At 41.2% G+C, this 18036-nt stretch overlaps 1 protein-coding gene across 4 annotated transcripts in view; it reads left to right on the forward strand.

Moving 5' to 3' along the window:
* The window catches only part of LOC136288522 (colorectal mutant cancer protein), a 151913-nt gene extending 134976 nt beyond the window's left edge, over positions 1 to 16937 (forward strand). For all 4 annotated transcript variants that reach the window (XM_066181810.1, XM_066181807.1, XM_066181808.1 and 1 more), the window contains 4 exons: positions 594 to 800; positions 1763 to 1860; positions 12169 to 12291; positions 13321 to 16937. In XM_066181810.1, the coding sequence (XP_066037907.1) occupies positions 594 to 800; positions 1763 to 1860; positions 12169 to 12291; positions 13321 to 13501 (609 nt within the window). In that variant the 3' untranslated portion in view covers positions 13502 to 16937. The remainder of the gene's footprint in view (positions 1 to 593; positions 801 to 1762; positions 1861 to 12168; positions 12292 to 13320) is intronic.
* Positions 16938 to 18036: the final 1099 nt, after the last annotated feature.

Genomic DNA, 18036 nt, shown 5'->3' on the forward strand with positions numbered 1-18036 from the left:
TACTTGGGATTCTGGCCACCTAGAAGAGGGAAATTATAAACGGACGTCTGATGGTGCCATACTCAGTTGCTCTTTTTGACGTAACTCATTCTTCCACAGAGGCTGGTATTACAAGGCAGGAATATGTAACCTGTGTGTGCTGCCCTGGTCTCTCAAACCCCTTCCACTTTATTGAAATGAACTCTTGCATATCAGTAAGAAACTGAAATCTTGCTTTTAGGGAGATATTTGACAAAGTTGTATTCATTTGCTTTTAAGACAATGGTCTTTGAAGGGCAAAATAGAACCAGAGAAATTACAGCAGCTGTGGCAATTCTCTCAGATCCCTGATAGTCTAATTCTAATTTTGCTTTTGAGCTTATTCCTGAAGATGATAAAGGAGTGGCACAGCTCATCCTACTCAGACTGAAGATATACAGGTCTTTTGACAAATATGCAGTGTGATTATAGAAAGTCATCTAGGTGCTGATAGTTTTCTCAGTGAAAAGAATATTTAGGTTATAAGAGTGGATGAAAATCTTGTTTAACCTCGTCTTCCTTTAGGTACCTAGTCCCATGAAGCAGCATGCAGTAATACAGTGTTTCTTCAACAGGAAGAGATGGCAGAGCTGAAGGCACAGCTTTACCTGCTGGAGAAGGAGAAGAAGGCTATGGAATTGAAGCTGAGCACTCGAGAGGCCCAGGAGCAGGCCTACCTCATCCATATTGAGCACTTGAAGTCTGAAGTGGAAGAACAGAAAGAGCAGAGAATGAGGTCTCTCAGCTCAACCAGCAGTGGAAGCAAAGACAAACTGGGCAAGGTCGGGAGTCAAGCTACATTTCCAAAGTTATAAACATGATTAATGAAACCCCTCCCATCCCTCTTGCAGTCTTTAGCATGTTAATCATTCCCCTTTTTTGTCTATAAGTTCATCTTTCTCTCCTCCCCAGCTGTTATGTGATTCCTTCCATGCTGTGACTTGAGGACTTTGCAGAATTGGTATTAAACATGGGCTAAAATAAGGATGTTTTGAGGAACACCACAAGGCCAGTCTTGCCAAATATACAAGTTGTTGTGGTTGAGCATGTGTTTTGCCTACTGCCACTCACTGGAAACACTGGAGGGGAGTCTAAGCAAAATGCCATTCTCCCATAAACACAAAATATGAAAACATTAGCACTCATTTCTATGCAGCATTTAGAGCACTGTAGTGACAATCTCTTTCTGCAAGTCAGATTTTAATAATTTGAGAATGAACACTCTTCTCTCCTTAATGCAAAATAATGCAAAATAAATAGATTTCTGCATTTGCAGTAATAATTTGCATTAGGAAATAAATACCTTGGAAAACTTTATTTTGTCTTATTTTAGTGCTGTGTCACCAGAAAAGGTCAATAATGTTTTTAAAAACAAAAACCAAGAGATAAGTCTTACTTGCTTGTTCCTGGCAATACTCATCCTCATTTCTTGATCCCAGTGCTTCTTTGTTTCATGTATGGTGTCAGAGAAATATAAGGACAGCAGTGGCAGTTTAGCATACAGTAGCAGAATTCTGTGAGTTGGTCATCTGTGGTGGTTTAAAAAACAGTTAGAGGCTTTTGTGAAGTATTAATCTGTTTAGTTCATTCCTTGGTATGTTGATACACTGCCATGTTGCTGTAGCATTGTGCTGTTAATTTTACCTTCATTTTTAAAGTAGCCATGAACTAAGAGGCTTTCAGAATTTTCCCATTAAGATGATCAGGAATTTCTATAATCAGTTTGCTTTTCCTCTTTTCTCAGGAATGCAGTGATGGCACCATAACACAGCTAACACTTACTGAGCTGAGACCATACAATGAGAGTGAACTGACTGCTGAGCTGACAAGTGCACTCAGGAGGTAAGCATAGCTTCCCTCACCAGGGGCTGGACTTGTCCTGTCCAGGGAAAGGTTTATTTCTGAGCCTTCACTCTAATTCTCATGTGACTTGAAGAGTGATCATAGATTTGTCCAGTGAGAAGGAAAATGATCAAAGTCCTTCTAATTTTCCCCTCTCTCCTGCTGTTGTTCTTTAGCTGCTTTTTCATGGTGCTCAACTCCATTCTCCTTGAGGTGTTCCAAAATTCAGCTGAATTTTAGAAATAAACCCTCAAAATAGCAGTAATGACCACATTCAGGCAAGAGTATGAGATAAAACAGTGACATGACACATTTCTTGTGTGTGTAAAGAAAACCTTTACTGAAGACAGGATTTGAAGTGTGATCTTTGGTTAAGAAGGTTGGCCGCAGGCTAAAACTTGGGTAGGAGTTATGGGAGTGGGAATTGCAGCCATTTTGATGACTCAGATGCTCCATTTGCCTCCTGAGTATGTAAGTGGAGCCACAGTTCAATTAGAAATGACATTGTGTGAGGCATTAGCTTTCCAATGGGAGAGAAAATTGATGTCTTGACAAACGGCTTTTATCAACAGCCAGGTTTTAAGCCTGTGCTTCCAGTACAGTTATACATTAGCTAGATATTTGTTTGTGCAGCAGTTTTTCCTGCACCAGCAAAAGAAATTCATAATTTCGATAATGGTTTTAGTACTTGTCCCACCTTACCCAAGAAATGGCCGTCTGGTATCCAGTCTGGTTCTTACATTTAGAACCTGTCCAAAATGCTGCTAAGAATTTTGGCTGGGAAGAGTGTATTTTGCTTTACTGGTGTTTGCACTTTCTTTGATGGTGGAATGTCCCTTCAGGCACCTGTGGTGTTTCATTCCTGAGGTACTTCTTTTCATAGGTGCGAAGTGTGGTGTGCCTAGGGACACTAAAGCCTGAAGGGTATTATGTGAAAATGTAAGATCATTACCACTGCAGAATCAATACATCTCATACCGTCTGCTTAGTAGTCTGGCAGTTGCTGAGTACTTAGTTTGCATGATGCAGGGAACAAAATTCTGTGGGTAAAAGAATCAAAACTGTCATTTGTATGTGGGTGGATAAAACACATCAACAAAGTAATTTACATAAACATTGCAGAGAGCCATTGGCCTCCCCTTTATCCCTGCACACACTACAGCCCTGGTGTGAGCTGCTCCACCAGCGTTTTCTCCCTTCACTCAAGCTGCTGCTTCTTCCTGCTCTTGTTATTTGCTCCTGGATTTTGAGAAGATGCCAATGACCTTAGTTAGCAGAGGTTTGAGTATACTCATGAAATGTGGTTTGCTGACAACACAGGGAAAATACCTTTGGTTTGCTTCATCTGCTAGGCCGTAAGTTGAATCCATTAATTAGCATGGATTTCCACCAAGGGCCTTGCAAGTACGGTTTGTGAGGCAGAAATGGAGAAGAAAAATAATTGGATTAAATTGTATATAAACTGTGAAGGCTCTCTGTGTAATGGAAATATGGCAGTACTAAATGTGATTGCTGCTGCTAGTGGGGCTCAAGCACAGTTTCTGCAAGCTGTGTGGACCAGGTATTTTTCTCCCTAATCAGTGTGCCAGCCAGATCAGGCTGAATGCTTAGCCCTCCTTGCCTTAAAGCCTTGTCTCTGCAAGTCAGTTGAAGGTCTGTGTAGCGCATGGAGAAAGCTTACTGCAACCTGTTTAGCCACAGCTATGCTAAAAAATACCAGAAGTCTCTAATTGCTGTTTTGGATAAATGGGCCTTCATATATCACAGTGATATTTAGACGATCAGAAATCCACGAAAGAATTCTAAAATGATCAAAGTCCTTTGCATCCTCCTCATTCGCCAAAGAAGTAGGACCAGAATACAAAATTTAAAGTATTTGTCCCAGTAGCTGTGTTTGCTGAGGGGTGAGGGGAAATGTGAAAAAAGTGCGTATCATGCTCTGTGGTCCAGAGGCAGCATTTAAATGCCAGCGTTAAGGAGTCTTCCAGGGCTGGTTACAACTGGGGCATATGTCCAGCGATTGTTTCTCCCTATTGTTTCTCCAGGCAGCAGACACTGGTGCAGGGGACAACAGCTGCAAGGATAAGGACAAAAATCCATTTGGTTTGAGTATGTTTGTCAGAGCATGTGATATCAATCAGCAGCCCTGCTTCCTGTCCCCTCCTCATCCTGTCATTACAGAGACTAAAGCTCTGGCTGCTCCCCCCTCTGCTACTTTCCCATTCTGTCCTTTTGTTGCTGTTAAATTGTCAGGTTCTTCCCAGTTAATTGAAACAGAGTGAAACCCAAATAAAACAGCAGGACATAGTAACAGTTTGGGTTTTGGTGTAGTTTGGAAGCATTTATTTGCTCATAGTCTGCAAATGCCCATGCAGCAGAACAATCTCATCCACAAAGCCAGGCTGGCCTCTTTCAGCAGATGTGGATATTTTCATAAATCTGGAATCCAGCAGCATGTTGTGAAGCTTTTCTTAGTAGTGCTCATCTAGCAGAAATTCAAGGCAGAAGCAGTTCTTCAACTATTGTGTCATATTTGTTCTAGAACAACTCAGGATTTCTTGCAGTAGTGCTCAGCATTAAAACCCCTGTTACCAGCTTTTTACAGAATTCATGTGTCTTTTACATGTTCACTTTGCTAACTAGGAGAAATGTAAATTATCTCTAAGTCCTATGTAAAGTTACATCTAGGTTAACTAATTTCTGGTGTTGCAGGCTAAGCTCACTAATTCAGACACATCCTGTTCCAGCTAAATGTAAACACTTTCTGCCAGAGCCTTTAACAGTTTTATTTTCTCCTCTCTCTTTTCTTGATGAAATGATGAAGTGCTTTAATGGACATAAAGCCTCTTCTTTCTTGAGTCTGACACATCCATAAATAAGCTTCTTGGCCAGAAATACCTTACTCTTGTGAGGGCAGAAATGTGTTCTCAGCAGCCTCATGGCCTGGTGCTGACACCCTGATGATTGTGCCGGAGGCCAATTTTATAAGACAAGATCTGGTTGAATACCCCAAACTCAGACACATGATGCAGTCTCTGAGGGAAGACCTTAAATGAGTTCTCTTCCTTGCTGGTTTGTTCTGCTCTGCTGGAGCAAGGCAAGGAGCACTGTACATGACTTGTATGAGTTTGTAACTCAGTAGACACATACCAGGTTATGCATTAATGCAGGTAAATGCATTACAGGTGGCAGGAGGGAGGCAGTAAGAATTCCATCCTGCTTCTAGAAGGCTGATGATAATTATGGTAGAACTGATCTTTTCTTCTACTAAGTTCTTTCATTATGTGAAAAATGGCCAAGCTGGCAAGACTGAAACTTCTCCCTCTCCCTAGGCCCTGCTACAAATGCTTAGATTGTTGAGATCCTCCTGTGGTCTCTGCTTGTATTTCCAGCTGCTGATAGCTTTTCTGTCAGTGTAGGGTTGTATTGTATTCATATATTTAGAGAATCATTTATAAATCATTAAAATACCTGGCCAGGAAGGATCTAGCAGTACTAGGCAAGGATCATGGCAGCAAAACACTTTGTAACTAGGCTGACTGTACAGGCCTCAGCTGCGTCATCAGTAGGCACAAAATTATGATCCTTGATGGCTGTGCAGTGTTACATCAATCGTGTCAGTCTAGACATGTTTTAGTATCTCCCTCACAAAAGAGTGATTTTCCATCTGGCAACACTACAAAAGAGCTTTATATTTACCATGCCTGATGCCTTCTAAACCAAGAGATAATGTAGTGAGTGATGCTACTAATTGTGAAGTCACAGTGGAGAGAGGAAATGAACAGTAATCAGTAGGACTGGGAAACAGCTCTTCTTCTATTAACAAAAGGTACATTTTGCACAGAGCTGTAGTCCTGCCTCTCTGGAGTGGAAGCTGCAGATATTTCTAGTAGGACATAAAAAATGCCATAACTTTCTGGTGTCTATTGAGACAGAACAATGTTTGTTGCACTCTTATGTCCTTATCCCTGGCTGAAGACTGCAACCGTGTTTTGTGCCAAACTTCTTTTCAGAGAGCAAACATTTCAATAAAAAGCTGGGCCAAGGCACGGCAGTGACTATTTCCTGACATAATAGCAGGGAGAGAGAAATCAAGCCAACTTCCTTTAAATTTCCATAAATTTCATGTGATGATGGCATTTTAGCCTTGCCTATTTTCAAGGGTTGACATTAGTTTTGTGATAGCAGGAGTCAGTAAATGTCATCATTGAAATTCAGGCCTATGCTGACCATCAGTAAGGCTGTCTCAGAAATGGAAATAGAAATGCCTAAAACACATCCTACTGTAACCATCCAGGTTTAAAATTACTCTTTAGACTTTTACTGATTTGTAAAAGCCTCTTTTTCTTTGACCAAGATACAGGGCAACCATGCAGTGGGTAAAAGTAGAGGGAGAGAGGTAGGGGTTTGTGTTCTGGACCTACTGATGCATCCTCAGCTGCTTTCTGTCAGTGTTTATTTCTGTTCTCCAATTACTACATGAATTAAATGGGGAGATAAGCAACCCTGAGGCATTTGAAAACCAGACACTAGTATGGCTTCCAGTCATCACAAATTTCAGAGACGTCTCTTTTTTGTGACTGTGCAGTATCCTGCTGTGGTTTCCTCTTGGCTGAACCTTGGGGAGGTTCTGGAAATGGCCCATCTCTGGAAATCCCTCTGGAGAGTCCCACTGAGAGAAGCCTTCTTACAAGAAGAGAAGTGACTCATGGTGATAACGGGGACAGATTCCTTAGAAGCACCTCGAGTAACTATTTTTACCATATGCCTCACAGACAACCATAATTTGTCTTTTTCTCCATTTTTGACATGGAGTGTGTAGTTCTTACCACCGTGTGGTTATCTGAAGTGCTGAGCTGCTGTGCAGTTGAATATAATCATTACAGGGAGCTCCAAATAGCAATACCACGAAGCCTGCACAGATACCTGCCAAGCACTGGTGGTGCTTCAACAAGTGAGCCAGGAAGACATGGCATTGGAAGAGAATGGCTCTCTTGGCATTTGTGTAATGTTGCTTTGTTGCCTCTTGAAAACATTTATTATATTCTGGTTGTTTCCCTTAGCAGGCCAAGCCAGACCAGTGAGGCAGGCATGCATTTGGATTAGCTTGGGGATTCTGCATGCCAGCCTGACCTAAGATGTTAGTTTAGACGGCTGATGAAAAGAAAGTTTATCTGCATTCTTTTTGAATGGCCAGCTGTTATCTCCTGAGAGGTGTCAAATGCCTAGGAAAAACAATCATGTGTCACCGTGTTCAACTGGAAAAGTCAGAGACGGGAGTGAGGGATGGTACTCGGCTCACTACAACAAGAGGATATCAGGGAAGGAGCGGACTGTGGGATGGGAGGTGTGTGCCTTCCCTTCAAAGCATGGGCCTCGCAGATAGCTATGGACTGTGCAGGAGGTGCCTTCCCTCCCTCTCCTTCTGCACCCCTGTGGCCTGGGGCTACCATCATGGACAGTTCTACCAGGAATCCTCTGTTCCTCTGGGCTGGCTGCTGCTGGTGCTGCTGTGTCAGGGCTTTGTGCCTGCAGAGCCCAGGGGCAGGTGCTGGGCTGAACCTGGTCATCCCACTGGCTCGGGGGAGCCAGGATTCGAAGGGATCTGCCCACAGCAGATCTCTTCTGATGTGTAAGAAGATGTGCCCTACAGATGGCAAGAGTCCTCTGCCTTGCTTCAGGAAAGTTTCTCACCTTTTCATTTGGAGAGAGTCCATTGTTCCTCTTTTGCTTCAGATTTAGCAAGAGCTGTGGTGCTCTCCACCCCAGGACAGAGGGGCGGTAGCTGGTGCTTTCACAAGAAGAGGAGTTATCTGGGTGCACTCCAAGCCAGGGCAGAAAAATCAACTTTGTGTGTGCCAGAGAAGAACAGCTTCCTGTTTGCAGCACTGGGGAATTTTCAATGAAATCAGCAAGAGCAGGAAAATCTGGGAAGGCTTCTAGCACATGAAACCTGAACATGTCTGGAAAAGCCCAGACACAAGGGAAAATGTAAGGTGCTCATGACCTTGCTTACATTACTGTACGCCAAACATGGTGTCAATGTGTGGAGGCCAAACTGATAGAAACAGTTTCCTTTATGGCCCTGGCAGAATTCCCCACTCTCAAAAGTGAAACCAGAGAACACCAGCTAGCCCCTTCCTATTCAGCCATCCTGAAACAAAAAGCCCTTTAAAACCACTATGCAACAGCCCACCGACTGTTTTGATTGTGAAAATACCAAACAAAAGCCTTTATTACTGGCTTATTAGGCATTTCACTGAAAATAGTGTATTTAGCAGATGTAGTAGGCTGTAGGCCTTTGAATACACTCATTCTGAGGTTTTTGTCTGGAAAGGGAGCAGTCAGGGATTTCCCCAGCTGATTTCTCAGCAGCAGAGAGCCCTTCTGCTAGAAGTGACCCATGCCCTCAGATCATAGGCTCGTTCCCTCTTCTGGGAATACTTGCTCATTTTCTCTGCGCACACAAGTGTTGTGGCTGTGTTTTCTGCAGCCCCAGCTTGCAGTAGCCACTTGGAGGAGAAGCTGTTTGGATAAGAAACTCTGCAGACTTCTGCAGTCCAATAGAGTGTGAGTTGGGGACTCACAGAATTTGTGTTCTCTGGAAAACACTCACTTCTCCTTCTCTCTTCCCATCAAAATACACAGATAAGTGCTTTCTTGGGATACAAAGAGGTCTGTATTACACCCCTGGGGCACAATAGCAGTGTGAGTTTGGTGTGTCTGCTTCCATGGGAGTTTGGACCTTGGACACTCAAAGACTGACTGGCAGCAGCAGGCTGTATCTACATCAGTAGGATGTTCCATATGTCTGTCACATCAAGTGCAGTTCCATCCCTGGTTTGCAACTTTGATGTGTTCCCATTGTAGAGACATGGTTCATATGCAATATTGAAAATATTCTGTCATATTAAGCCCTGTAGTGGTTGATTTTTCACATCCTGCAGTCAGGAAAGTGCTGTGGTGCTAGAAATCCACTTAGGACAACAGCTCAGGAGTCAGTATAGCTCCTGTTAACTGCCTAACTACGCAATCAGTTTTAAAGAGTAACAAGTGTGGACAATTCTTTCTGACCAAACTGAGGTGATCAGTAATAGAAACTGAGGGAAACAGGAGGAGTTACCATTGTGAGGCACAGGGTTCTTACCAGCCAGTGAAGTACAGCTCTGAGGTCTCTTATCTGCTACTCAAACAGAAGATGCAACACCCTGGGGAAAACCTTGTATGTTTTAGTGTGTAATAGTCATTAACCCAGTGCATCTTCATTTCCCAGAGTAAACCAAGGTGTTTGCCCTGCTTTTACTGTTGCTGTTGTTTCTTTAGTGTCGTGTGTGGCTCCTCAGGTGTGACTTGTTCTATGAAATGTCTCTTGAAGTAAAGATATTTAGATAGGCAGTTTTAAAATTAGGAACAGGTGTAAAAGTAGATCTCTATGTGTTGTTTTTTTCAGATTTTTGGGACATTTCAGCACATGCAATCAGACCACCAATTGCTTTTCATGAGATTAAGGTTGAATAGGTATTATCTAGTGCTATTTCACTGACTTCAAGACATCATGAAAAGCCAAAAAACCAAAGCCATGGTACCAGTGTAAATTTGAGTCACCTATAGATGTGAAGTATTACCTGCTGTTTTAATTATAATTTAATAATTTAATAATTTAATTATTGGGCTGGATAGTTCAGAACTGGCATCTGAAAGATTTTTAAGTAGCTTGAACAGGTTGCTTACCACTCTGATGGCTCTGTGTCTTTGACAAGCAGCAAGACAAGGATGTTTTTCACCAAATGTAAAGAAATACAGCTTGATGTTTAGCTGAGTTCAGGCTGAACAGGGCTGGTTGAAAGGTGTGAGTGAAAAACAGACAAAGGTGATATCATTGTTTGATCAGGTAATGGTGACCATAGCAACCAAACTTTACCATGCATGCAAAGTTCCTCAAAGTCTTTCCACTGTGTTTCTTTTCCATGCAGCTTTTGTTAAAACAGGTGTGTATAAAAGACTTTGGCTGCAGTGAACTGTGGCTCTACAGGGCTCTTTCCCTGGGACTCTGTGCAGTGTTTCCACAGCAATACCTTTTCTTGCACATGATGTTAAATCAACCTCACACAGTTTTGAGATTTCTCTGCCCAACACCATGCATGTTTATTCCACTGGATTTGCTGTTCACGCTAGGTGGTCGTGCTGGAAAAGGTACTGAGCCTTCCCCAGAGCCTCTGGATGTAGCGACCTTTGGAGCAGAGAAGCACCAAATTTACCCTATTCTGTTCTGTCACATTAGTAGTGCCATGCCACAAATGCATTAGGTCTGGCTTCTGCCACATCTGTTCTTGTTTGTGTTCTGGCTCTTTTTGTTCTTGTTTCCTTTGCAGAAAACAGATTTTGGCTGTAGACTGTGCTGAGCCTTTCTGACTGCTAAGATAGGATATAAAAATTAAGATTTGCATTTGAGATGGATGGCAATGAACTTCCAGCTGTGAGGGAGAAAGATTGCATTACTTGAAAGCAGAATGAAGGGACATACAAAGAATACTGATGGTTCTTCATCAACAGGGGCCCTCTTATGTCCTTTTTAATTTGGCTGGTAACCCAGCGCCTGAGTCTGTTGGGATACACTACTAACTTGGAATATTTCCCTAGCTGACTCTGTGAAAGCCCTTCTGGATGCAGCTACAGCTGGGTGCTATCCCTCTCTCCAGTGATAAAAGGTTGCCATATCCAGGCCTTCCTGGGAACTGCAGGCTGCAGAGCTGGGATTCCAGGAGGATCCATGTGGTCTCTGCAGAGCTGGGGAAGCTTTCACAAACTTCAGGGCATTCATTCCCATTGGGCTTATACGGGAGCTGGCAGTTGTCTTGTTACTGAGATGAAAACAAGTGTACTCATGTAGCAGCACTGCAACAAAGCAGGAGGAGAGGTGGGTCACTAGAGAGCAGCTCTAGGCAGCAAAGCACAGACTCCGTGTAAACACACAAGGTTCCCACGTGTAAGACTTGATGCTAAAAAATCTCTGTTCCAGTTGAGCCCAGCTCCATGTCATTCTTAGAACACCCTTTTTTTTGTTTGTTTGGTGGGGTTTTTGGTTTTTTTTGTTTGTTTGGAGGGTCTTTTTGTTTTCTTTTGGTTGGGTTTTTTGGTTTGGTTTGTTCTGTTGTTTTCTGTTTTTTCTCTCCTTCCAAATATTGCTTTTTTTATTCTGGGCTATCTGTGCAGAGTTTGGGTCACAGAGAAAAGCTCCTGGAACAGTCCCATGTGGGTAGGAATGGGCTGAGCAGGCATCAGCCATCAGCTCTGCAGCAGGGAGCTCCCCAGGAAGAAGCATCTACCTCATGCCACATGCTTACCTGGGAGATGCTTTCTAAACCCAGCTTAATCCCCAGGCTGTAATGCTTGCTCCTGCCCAGAACTTCTGTCTTGATCACTTTTTCTTTCCCTCATAAAGATACTTGTAATGTGAAAATATTATAATACCTTATTTCCATTTTGTCACACTTCATGTAATTAGCTTTTGGTTCAGAGTAAGTAAGTACGGATAACTATATTAGTATTTTATGTATCTTTTTAAATGTATCTTTGTACTTATTTCTTAGTGTGATTCAATGCATACAACACCATGATCTACCAGAGAAGTTTGTTTACTCTTTTGTCTGCTCTGTCTCCAATCCTGAATTCTAAAATGGTGAATGTTTTATGTCGCATGAGGGTAGCTGCAACAAATCTTTAGGTGCCCTGACTTCAGGGCAGAGGGCGGCAAGAAAATAATTAGGAGTGGGAACAACGGTTGGCACTAGAAAAAGAACACTTTAATAACAGATAAAAGAAAATAAGGACAGTTCCCCAAAACCATGCACAGTACCCAGGAGAACTCTGGGGGGGTAACGACCCAAAACTGAGGCAACATGACAATATAGAGGGTAGGTCTGAGGATAAGGGTCCAATCAGAAACTCAAACTGGGAACATAACCATATTTGTACAACACAACTGACCAATCATAAAAACATAACCTTATATGGAACAATTTCATTAACATGCAAACTCCCATGAACCTTTACTACTCATCACAACTAGAAAGAGGATTCCCACAGCCTTAGGTTTAGAGTTGCTTCAGCTTGGCCAACTCCCAGTTATAAATACCAATCTTTGGAAAAGTTTGATGTAAGAATTACCTCCTGTATTCTCCTAGTAGTAGTAAGGAAAATATTTGCAGCACGCCAACCCAGTACAGGACAATTGTTGATACACTTCCAAGCTGAAGTGCTATTTCTGTTTTCAAAATAGTTTTTCTACCTCCTTTTCTCCTGATCCAGGGAGAAGAAACTGAAAGCAAGAGTGCAGGAGTTAGTGAGCGCTTTGGAGAGACTCACAAAGAGCAGTGAAATCAGACATCAGCAGTCTGCAGAATTTGTTAATGACCTTAAAAGGGCAAACAGGTAAAGGATCTACCAGCACATGAATGCACTCTTGGTTTATTTTTGCTCTGTTCTTGCAAAGCACTGTAATATTCCACTTACAGTAATCAGAAGTTTCAGGATCCTCATGTTCCATCCACATGTTGACACTCCAGGGTTATAGTTAGAGAAGGGGGAGGTATAAACCTCCCATGTAGGCCACTGACAACTACATCGTTAAGAACAAAAAGCAGGGAAATAGGTTAATCTCAAATGAGTTACTATTAGTGATTGCACAATTAAAAAAGCAAACAAACAAAATATTTATGAATCTGTTTTTAACTGCTCCCTCTTCTTTGGCTCCAAGCTCTTCATTATTAAACTGTCTTGGATAATCATATTTCAGTTCTGTTGCTCAGTCAGGGCATTTTTCTTGTATTCTATTTGGATGGCCTAGGAATGTCGTGGATGGTAGCTGTCCTTCCTGTAAGCAGCCTCTCACTCACAATGTGGTTTTCATTGAACTGTATTTAAAAGCCTTTTTGGTGAGAAGCAGCACCCATCTCAAGCTTTCCAACCCAGTCAAGGTGGAGGCCCAGAAGCTACTCAGCAGCTAGCAAATTAGCACAAGATGCCATCCTCTGAATGTAAATTTTACTTTTTTAAAATGAAAAATGCAAAATTAGTCCTTGACTTTCTAAGCAGATTCTGGCTATGAATGTTTTTATAAATCACATTTGATGTTGTGGTATCTTGACTCATCAACAGTGGTCTGAGAGGTCATCAACAGCAACCTCCATCTGCCTCATTGAACCATGTTTAGTTTTCTTTACCAGTTTACGGGTAAAGGTGTGTGCTTCCCCTAGGAAAGACACAGACATTAGCATTGATCTGGGTTTGGATCAAAAAGGTTTGGATCTAATCTATTTTAAAGCACTGGTAAATTTTGGGAAGGGGATCAGTACCCAGCCTTTGAAGCTCCCTGAAGGTGGGGCTTTGGGGTAGATTCTTTGTAGCACTAGCTCTGAACAAGCCTGTTTAAATTACCTTGTATGCCTTGTGTTCTAACAGCAACTTGGTAGCAGCTTATGAAAAAGCAAAGAAAAAGCATCAAAATAAACTGAAGAAACTGGAATCACAAATGATGGCCATGGTGGAGAGACATGAAACCCAAGTAAGAATGCTCAAACAAAGAATAGCTTTACTGGAAGAAGAGAACTCCAGACCACACACCAATGAAACTTCACTTTAATGCATCTCTTTAAAGGATGCTTAGTGCCATTACAACTTTCCTTTGGAGGTTGACTTTTAGGTAGCTTCAAATGTTAAAAGCTCTGATTGTCAATGCTGACAAAACTTAAAAGCACCTTCTCTGGGATCCCAGAGAGGTGTCATGGGGATAATAAAAGTGTTAACCTTAAGGACTGTTTCATAATGTAAAATGGCAGTGCCTGAATTATCATGCTATAGTGTAAATTGTCTGTGTTGTCTTTTTTCATACAACTTCTTTTCCATTCTATTCATGGCCCATGGGTGACAGTGTCACACAGCAGAATAATTCATGTTAAGAGTTTTTCATTTGGGTAGTTTGGAGATCACATGAGAGTCTTCCCAGTCTCTGAGCTCTCTATGCACACAGGTCCATGCTGTACCCACAAGACTGGCTGTTGTGGTTACACCAGCAAACGGAGCTGCAGAGGTAGGGATGACAGCCTGGCTGGCTTTTTCTTTGCGCTCTGCTTGCAGTTCTGCTGCTCACAGTGCATGTCAGGTAGGAAAACTGTTGATTTGGGAAAAAGGCAAGACAGCGTAGTTGCATCTCTGTGAATTATGATAAATGTGTAACTTTTACGGTGCATAAGAGGGCCAAAGGCTGTGGGTTTCACCATGCCAGACAGACAGTCTGTGCCAAGAATGTGTAAGAAATTACAGAAGACCTCCTGGTATTTATATTGCATGGTGTTTGCAACTACTATGTAAAAAAAACTGGTTTTCCTTCCTATATACACAATATCCAAAGTTTTCTTTAAGAAGCCGGGCCATTTTTGTCATGTGTGTTGTGCTTATTACAGCTTACTGTGATCAAGAGGTAGAATGTCTTCTTTTTATACTTTTTTTTGACCAAAAAAAGGTACTTCAGTAATGTACCTGTTAAATATTGAATACATAGGCACAAAACTAGGAATGTGTAGATGTATGGATATCCAGCCACAAACAGAATGTGAATGGTGAAGTCTTACAGCTTCTTAGGTTAGTTTTTGTTCCTGCTAACATTCTCTAGTTTAAATCACATATTACTGTATTATCAAACTGACTGAAGGACAAATTTTGGCTTGTTAGGTTAATGAACATTAAGCAAATCATGGGGATCAGGTTGATTTCTGTAGGGGTCAAAATACAGGAGTCTGCCATAGCATAGTTATATTCAGAATTTGCGCTTTTTTGACAAGAGTACGTAAAACAGCTTCACATGTCTTAAAAAACAAAGCTGTAGTCCCTTCATTGTGTTAGCCTGCTGCTGTGTTATGCCTCTGCTTTGCATTTTCCAGACTGATTTCCAGTGAATCTGATTTCAGGAGATGTTTATCATTTTTCCTTTACATATTGAGTTGCACCTCAAGTTTTTTACTAGTGTATTTAGAATTATGATAATTTCTCCCATTTATTCCTCCCATTACTAGTACAAAAGAAATGCTCTTATAGAGGACTGTTTTTGCCTACTGTTGGTTAGATCAGTCAGACAACATAGTTGTGGGAATTTGTGTTCAGAATATGCCATTATTGTTAAGTCTTCATTACATCTGGAACTATAGCAGTTGGTTTTCCATCTCTCTTACTACTGTAGCTGCTGTTGGCTTCTGTTCTTAGAGTAGTTGTACCTACTTCTCTGGAGTCTAGTACTTCATCCACAAAGCCAGCATCACATGGGGTTGATTGCAACAGCAAATTAAAACAGTGCTGATTTCAAAATTTTTAGGTAGTGATGTTCTGGTTTTGATCAGTCCTCATTCTCAGAATAATTGCACTTCGTAATTTATAATGTGACTAGAAATTTTTGCAAATGAGTCTCTTGAGGGCGGAGGCACATTTATTTCTTCGATCTTTGTGGTTCTGCTTAGCAGCTCTCTATGGTGTTTCCCCTTTTTTGGCCCAATTTTCTCATGCCCAGGAAGGTGGGGGTTTGCCATCAGCTTCAGAGGTAGCCGAACACACTTATTCTGAAGAAATACAAAGGGAAGTATCCACCATGTGCTGTGGCAAAAATGCGGTTATATTTTTGTATTCTGGCATCTGAAACACCCGTGTGGCTTGAGGTCCCATCAGAATGTCCATGTGAAATACCTTTCACTGGAGAGGACAGAAACTGCACTGGGCTGCCTCTTAGGCTCATTTTTTCCCCCGTTTAGAATAATGGAATTACAGAATGCTTTGGGTTGGAAAGGACCCTAAAAATCATCTTGTTACAGTTTGTTTCTGTGGGCAGCAGCATCTTCCACTGGACCAGGTTGCTACAAGCCCTATCCAAACTGGCCTTGAACGTTCCAGGGATGGGTCAGCCAACAATTCCTCTGGGCAACGTGGGCCACTGTCTCAGCAACCTCACAGAAAAGAGTTTCTTCCATAAAAATTCTGATACTCTTACACAGAGGCATAAAAAGCTGCAGCCTCAGTGCTTTTGCCAGGCCTGACAATTTGCTGATTATTTCACTACATATAGCACGAATCTTCCATGCCAACTATGCTCTAGAATTTAGAAAAAACTGTAAATCATCAGTAAATGTAGACCACTCCCATTTTTTTTTCCCATAAGGGTTGTAGGTGAAAAAGCATCACTGGTACTATCCAGCCTCAGCAGCAGCCATAGTTTGTCAGACCACTGGTTATTTACCTCAGCAAGCAGCTACTGCATCACTTGTTGGCATACTGGAAAGGACCAACAGGGAAGTGGTCACAGGTTTAATGTTACTGTGAAAACTGTTCAATAGTGATAATCTGCTGCAGCTCCAGTGCACCCCATTAAAATGGCACCAACCCTCAGAGAAAAAAAGCAAAAAAACCCTTCAAACTCCTTTTATGCAAATCTGAAGTACCAATACCTGAGTGTGCAGTGCACTGTGAGTTCCAGCAACTTAATTCCCTTAGCACTTGTTGCAGAAATAATAAATTTGCAAAGCAAGAAAAAGCTGATTCTTGCCAACCTAAGTCCATTTACAAATTAATGATTGGACTTTTTTTTTGTTTTCTTAAGTCACCAGAGTGCATGAAACTTTGTATTTCACAGAGTGCTCAGAAAAAACATTCACTTTTTTTCTAATTCTATGATGCATAAATCTTCACCAGCTTGAATGTACTGCTATGATGTATAAATCTTCACCAGCTTGAATGTACTGCTAGCTATTGCAAAGCATGTGACTAAGTTTGCATTCATGTCATGTTCTACTGGTTTTATTAGAATTTTTTCCTCCTTTAATACTTCACCATGCGTTGTAACTTTAGAAAATTTTCACGTTACTCAATTAGCTTTAAATGTGTTGTTACCTTTTAATTTCCTAGCAGCTGTAAAATAGCTATTTTGTGCTCATTTGATATAGAATTGTTAAAACTGCATTTATTTATACAGAGGCATTTATAATACTTATTTTATAAATGTTCTTATATTCTGAATAAATTTCTAATGCTGTTTCTTTGCCTTGGGAATTGTTCCACCATGGCTTGTCACCTTACCATTGAATGGGACTGCCTAAAGATACCTTGGCACAAAGGTATCATCTCCAAGCTAAGTTACTGAGGAAGATGGTTTGACATTATCAGTAAAATTCACTTAATAGAGCCACGAAAATTTGTTAACTCAGATCTGGCCACAGGTTTTAGCTGGGCTCAAGCACTTCATCAGTACTTCTTCCCATGAACCCTCTACATCTTAAATGAACACTTAACAGAAATGGAAGGGCGCATGTGAAACTGTTACCACATGTCCAAGTCTTTCAATAAGTAGTTACATGGACCAAAACAAAAAGAAAACAAAACACTCAATATTACATAAATATTCTAAAAGCACTGATTGAAGTTCACATACTTCATTTCTCCAGTTTGTCTAATACTTTTTGTTTTCCACTGTGCTGAATGAGCTCCTCATCCACCTTTATAACAGACTATAATACTTCATCTCCTGGCACTAGATATAATCACTGCTGGCATAAGGCAACACCTAAACATTCTACTGTGAAAGAATAACCTGTACCAGCCGCACAGGCATCACATTTCACAATGACCAGAAATTCTTATATTCATATTTCAGTATTTCAATACGTTTATTTATAAAGTAATTTAATTTTACAGAGGAAAAAATAACAATATAGAAGAAAACATCAACTTAGTCATAGTCTCTTAAATGGTGTGCTTCATAACAAACAAAATCACAATCATCAGTACAGTGGATGTTACAGATTTTACTTAATGCAATTGAAGAGCTAATGCAAACTTTCTTCAAAAGAACATAATGGAGGTTGAATAAAATCTATAATCTTTAACTCTTCAGCTGTACGCACTTTCTACTTAATTAGCACTGATGTGCCACTTACACACAGAGGAAAACAGATCAAGTTCTTGAGCTTTAAACAAACAGGAGGAAGACATAACCCTTCATGCCTGAGCCATACCACAAAGCACTGGCTCCTGTTTTCTGTGAGGCATACAGTGCTGCCCTGAAAAGTGTCATCATTTGGAAGCAGTACTCAAGTCTGGGTCCTGGAACATGAACACTAATTGAGCATTCTGCCTGAATTG

The sequence above is a fragment of the Chamaea fasciata genome, unplaced genomic scaffold (genome assembly GCF_029207755.1).
Source record: "Chamaea fasciata isolate MVZ Bird 193981 ecotype frontalis unplaced genomic scaffold, bChaFas1.0.hap1 SCAF_4, whole genome shotgun sequence".
Classification (NCBI taxonomy): Eukaryota; Metazoa; Chordata; class Aves; order Passeriformes; family Sylviidae; genus Chamaea; species Chamaea fasciata.